Genomic DNA, 6,000 nt, shown 5'->3' with positions numbered 1-6,000 from the left:
TGCATACTGTGTATGTTTTTACAGCTATTTAAATACAGCATATTAAAAAAAAAGAAGAAAAAAGCACAAGGTCTATGTGAAAATAGTATAGAAAACGGAAAAAAACCCCAACATGTAAGTGAAGGATAAATGTGGACAAACATTGTTAGAAGTGTGCATCGACAGACACATCACCAAATATGGTTTGCACTGGTGGTGATGGTATTTAACAGGGTGCTAGGTGCACTACGACAGACCTGATGGGTATGTAACATTAATATGGTTAGATTCCAGTTTTATGTTTCCCATGCGTTTCAAATATGTATTACTTCTTAGTGCAACATCATAACAGATGGGTGAAGACTGTAGGGTTTTTTCTTTGTTGTTTTAATTTTACATACAAAAGGAAAAGATTTTATTAAAAAGGTAAGAAAATTAATGTACATTTTAAGATGCCCTATCTGGACATCTGCCTTTTTTCCTACTATACATACTGATAATTAGCCCTTGCAATCAGACAGGTATGATCCCTTACTTTTAACTCTTAAAATTGCAGTCTAACTATCCAGCTTCCCCTCCCTGGCTCCCTAGTTTTCACAATTCCTGGCCCTTTAGTGTCATGTAAAATGCTTCACCCAAAGCATCAGGAACAGCTTACGGCTGCATGCTGCAGTCACGATTACCAGCTTGACCGGGCTGAGCACACAACAATGGCAGTGCATCCCTTGGGGTGCAGGATAGGCACTAGCTGCCTGGTTAGTACTTACAGCAGCATCCTCATGCTAGTGTGGCACTCACAGAGAATTCAGAGAGGTCAGCATGAGAGACAGAAATAAGGTAAATCTTGTAGTAACAGAATTGGGTTTGGGTTTTGTGGTTGTTTGGGGTTTTTGGTGGTGGGTTTTTTTTTTTTTGTACTTTGGACTGAAAGACAAAAAGCAGTTTTCAGCAGCTGGGCAGCAAGTGGGAGTTGATGTGATCGGTATGGTGTACATTAACTACAACCTTACAAGGCACATATCTATAAGCCTTAATGTGAAGAGGAGGTGATAGCTGCAGACTCCGTATTCTGTATTGTGACTGAAGTTTTTATGAATTATTTGCCTTAAGGCTTCTTATGAGTGAACAAGTGATGGTTTAGGTACCACCTTTATGATTACTATTTATTAACCAAGAAAAGTAGCTGGATAGAACCTTTTAAAATACTGTTGGGCCATTTTGTGGTGAATGGGCCAAACTGTCAGTATACAAGAACGTACTGTGTTAAGAAAGGCACAATACTATGGTACAAGTCCCATTGGAGTGTTAGTTGCTTTGTGTTTTAGATGTTTTAAGTAAATGACGTTTAGCTACCTCTTTTCCTAGTAAGATTCCTTCAAATATAGCTTCAGGAGCTCCAGAAGGACTCCTAGATGGAAAGTCTGGAATCCAGCTTAGGCTCTTGGTAACAGCACTACAGCTTTATGTTAAAAGAGCCCTGCAAGAAGAAAATCCACTTCCTCTACAGCTAACAATGCCATTTACTTAGTTTCGTATAGTTCATTGCAAAACTGAAGGTAACTTCCTGGGTTTTGTCACAGCATAGAAGATCTTAACTTTTTGGCTGATGAGGAGGGTGTATCTGCCCAAGGGTTTAGCCATCAATGTAGCAGCCAGTAATAAAATCTGAGTTGCATGGGTATAGTGCATTTTAGCAGGGTTTTACAGCTTATGTCCCTGTAATGACCATGATGCCAAGCCTGTCAGTAACAGCCTGATAGTTCTAGCTCACAGTAAGGCTTCTGATACCCAAAATAAAAGCTTTGTGCAGAAATGGGACTGGGCTGAGCAATTCCCCTCAGCTTATCCTACAGGGACTCTTGCTTATTTGTGAGCACTGACTCTGGATTACTTATGGACCCTGACAGTTTCACTTCCATAGTGAAGGGAGCTGTTGTGCATCTGTAAAGGCAAGACAGTGCTGGGTTGCAATAGCATAGCTAACTTTGGGAAACAAAAAGTAATGAGCTGGCTTACTGTTATGTTCACCTTGGCTATTAGGAATAATAACTTCATGGGGTGTTGGACAGACAAAAGCTAACTCACTCAGCTGTGCATTGGCTCTACAGTGATGGTAGGTGTGCAATGCAGGAGAGAGCTGTGGTTGCAGTGTCTAGGGCACAAGAAGCACAAAAAAGCATTTATTTAGCTATTTGCATTAATCGCAAGAAAGCCAAAATAGCACAAATTTCAGCATAAGGTGTACAAGTCTATCGGGAAAATGCATGTTGGGCCTTATTGTCACTGCTGCCTGAGTTAGGACAGGTCTCTTGGTGAGCTGTACTCAAAGCTGCCACTCTAATGGCAAACCTTGAGGCAGTCGAAGGCTTGCTTTTCATATTGAACTATTTCCTAAAAATGAAAACCCCTTCTCCCAAATAAACCACAACAGTCCAGATGCACATTAATTAAAATTCATACAGTGGAATTTGCCTCACTATTTTAATACCTAGTGAATGCTTTTGGAGTGCCTGTCAGTTTGTGAGGTAAGTGGATCTGAAAAGATGTTAAGCTAAGCAATTCTAAATTTTCTTTTAAAAAAATATAATCATCCAAACAACAAAAACTTCCCTTCTAGTCAGATGTCACTATGTAATTCTATATAGCTGAAAGGGCTTTGTAGGTAAGTATTAGTAAACCTGTTGTAGAAGTTGAGGGGGAGGGGAGGGACCAAAACAATATCACAAGAAAAATGGCAGATTCTTAAACACAGCCTGACTTCTGGTGCTGCCTCAGCTGCACTACTGCTAGGTCACAGCCTTCATCTGTACATGAGATTACATTTCAGTTTCACAACCAAAAAATGTCTTGGGAATTCTTAAGGTTCTGATACATGGCATTGAACATGAACAGAGCCTCCAACCACACCAAAAATCCTCCAGGTCAAGACAGAAATAAAACAAATTTTGGCATATGACTCTCCCTTCAAGGGCATCCGTGTTATAACCAACTGTGCTGAACATACAGAAGGCCAGTGGAAATACCTGGATTTACCTCATTCTCTCCACCTTCCCCATGCTCCTTCCCGCAGCTAAACGGGCAGCATAGTGTTTCTCTAGCCACTCAGATGCAGTCTGCTTTCACATGTTCAAGCTCACTCATCAATGTAAAAGGTCAGAAAGGAATGTCAGGAAACATATTTAATAGAAAATGAATCTTAACCTGCATTCAAATAATAAAAATAACCTTCCTCGTGCATCTATTAGCTTTTCAAACTTTTGCTAGCGTGCAACCATTTGCTGCATGTTACTACCATTAAGGCTTCTTTCCAGTAGCCTTTTCAGCTGAACTATCACTGTATTGAAGGGTCTGCAGTATGGCTGCACATTCTCAGACACAGATTGTACTTGCCAATAGGTGCTGGGGAAGTGGTACAGGCAGGGCTAAAAAAAGCTGTTGGCAAGGAGTTGAAACTTTTGTTTTGGCATGCAGTGTGATCATCTTGCTTTATAAGCATTAAATGGGTTCTTGGGGAAAAAGCCTACCTCTAGGTAGGTACGTGGGCAGAACTTACATCACTGAATGTTAAATGGCTGAAGCCATACCCTCAAACCTACTCTGGTATATTGCAACCATTTAACTTCAGTGGATCTCATACAAATCTTTCACTTTTAATCCATCACAAAAGAGATGCAACTCAGACATTATAGTTTAAGCATGCAACATGTCATAGGTAACAAAATTGGTTAGATAGCAGTGTATATTAAATAAATCTTTGTGATTAAGTAAAAAAATCACAAAAACAATTGCTGAGGAACATGTCTGCAGGCTCAGCTCTACATCTGTGGGTTTTTTTTCTTTTATACATCAGCAGCAGCCAAATTCACAATTGATAGATATTGCACCAGAAAGACATGTGCAGTGAGAAGGAATATAATCACATTAATGTTTATGATAAAAAACAGATATGACTTCCATGTGTTACATAAAGTGCCTTTAGAGTTGGTGCAGTTAGAAACAAACAAAAAACCCATTGTTATTTAGATATCATTAGCAAATGCATACAAATAGGAGACAAACCAGATCTGTTTTCCATAGTGCCAAATCGCATAGTGCCAGGTTTCATTCAAAATGCCTCCATCGCAAACAGTAAAGAGGAAAGGATAATAAAAGAATCACTATACAAAGATAATGACAGGGTTAAGCATACTTTCCTAAAATGATTAATGCCAACCCTACCCCAAAATACTTTATAGTACATGTAAGTATTACCAATAATGAGGCAATTTCTTAACTGAACATGAGATTTGGCATGCTATGTTATGATTCTCCCTTGACTTGTAACTATTCTAATATTTATACAAAAATCCAACATCCAGTCTGTACTTCTGGATACAGAAAAATATTTATGTGCTCAATGAAAAGAGTTGCTCTCAATATATATAGCCCCTGTAGAGAAAATTTCCAACATAGCTTTCTCCTACTTCCTTAATGGTTTGGGAACACAAGCCTCAAAATGTGCTTTGAAAAAATGACACTGGCATCAAGTCTGGTATGAAATTAAGAAAAATGCTCATTTTTCCAAGTATATGATATTTAATTGTAATGAAATAAAATCTGAAAACATCTAAATCAATTAAAAAGTAAACATGAGTTGTAATACTATACCTGTAAAATGATTAATTCCATTCATTGTCATTAGAAATTATGTAAAATATTTATTAAGGGCTTTGCCTACAGAGGCACAACATAAATAGAGTAAGTCCTGCTGAAATGTGATCAGAGTTCATGTTAAGCAGTTGGTAATCTGCTGTGGAAACATCAGAAAAGCCACCCACAGATTACAGTTCAAACTTGTGGATTCAGGCAACTGCACTGTCGAAGGGTTTGCTCCATGAACCAACGCTGTGCAACTGTTCTGCCATAGTCCCTCAGAGTCCGTTAGGCAAATGCAAAAGTGCAAGCAGAACTTGCTTGAAGGGGGTGGGGGGGAGAAGTTGACATTTTAATCCACTCCTTCAAATCCTTGAGCATTTTCAACTGCCATAAGGAGCTTCTCTCGCAAATCTTCAAAAGATTCATAAAGAGGTAAATCTAGGCGATTAAAGCTGAAATTTAGAAGGAAAAGAATCATTTAATAATCCATTGAAAAATACAGATAACTTTAAAGAAACAGAAAAGGTTAAATAATTTGGGGGGGCCTTAACAGAGAATATATCTTACTGTCCAAATGGGGGCGATCTCTGCAGTGTCCTTTGCAAACCTAATTAATGCTTGTGTTCCCTGCAGGTAGCATCTGAAACCAACCCTGCCTGGACCAAAGTGAGTTTTCAGAAATAAAATTGGGAAGTTGTTAAAAACCACTTAAATGAAAAAAGCCAACAGCCCCCGCCCCCATATTTAGTTGATTGAAAATATTGCATCTTTGTTGAAAGGCTGGTTTCCTAAGATTCAGCAAAGATGTTCTAAATTTATAGGACAGACTCTCTACCCTCTGGGGGAAACAAAGAAGAATAAAAAACATCCAAAAGAAGGTCTTGAAAAGGTCCTGTAAAATCTAACAGATAATTGAAATGTTAAAGAGGATGGGTTGACATTGGAATGTGTTTGGGATTCTGTTGTTGTTTTTTCCTTTTTAAAGAAAACTTTTCATTCTATAGAATGATTATTTTTATGGAAAGATCACCATTCTCTACTAATGTTCTAAAAATTAGTTTTCCTATACAGCATAATTTAAGTTAGTTACCTTAAAGCCATATTCTTGATATGCAACAGAGCAAGACAAGGATTTGTATTGAATGCTTTCAACATTTGCAAATTCTATAAATTAGGACTAAATCAAGTCAGCTTATGATCTCACATTTTTAGTGAATTGTCCAACAATTTATGGCCTTTATGTAGCACGGCTTTCTATGGCTATGTTTTGTTACATCAGACTTTCTGTAGTTCCATTATACCCACTTACTAGAACAAAGAAAAATAAAATGGAGAATGAGAAAGGGAAATTGATGGTAAGAGTAAAAGCTGCTGGCAGTGTGGTAC

General features: G+C 38.1%; 1 protein-coding gene across 8 annotated transcripts in view; it reads right to left on the bottom strand.

Annotated features, from left to right (window-relative positions):
- Positions 1 to 4,554: 4,554 nt before the first annotated feature.
- NEDD4L (neural precursor cell expressed, developmentally down-regulated 4-like, E3 ubiquitin protein ligase) overlaps positions 4,555 to 6,000 on the bottom strand; it is a 146,686-nt gene continuing 145,240 nt past the window's right edge. For all 8 annotated transcript variants that reach the window (XM_010583057.1, XM_010583058.1, XM_010583059.1 and 5 more), the window contains one exon: positions 4,555 to 5,066. In XM_010583057.1, the coding sequence (XP_010581359.1) occupies positions 4,964 to 5,066 (103 nt within the window). In that variant the 3' untranslated portion in view covers positions 4,555 to 4,963. The remainder of the gene's footprint in view (positions 5,067 to 6,000) is intronic.

The sequence above is a fragment of the Haliaeetus leucocephalus genome, unplaced genomic scaffold (assembly GCF_000737465.1).
Source record: "Haliaeetus leucocephalus isolate CR32 unplaced genomic scaffold, Haliaeetus_leucocephalus-4.0 Scaffold866, whole genome shotgun sequence".
Lineage (NCBI taxonomy): Eukaryota > Metazoa > Chordata > Aves > Accipitriformes > Accipitridae > Haliaeetus > Haliaeetus leucocephalus.
This window is presented reverse-complemented; position numbering and strand designations above follow the sequence as displayed.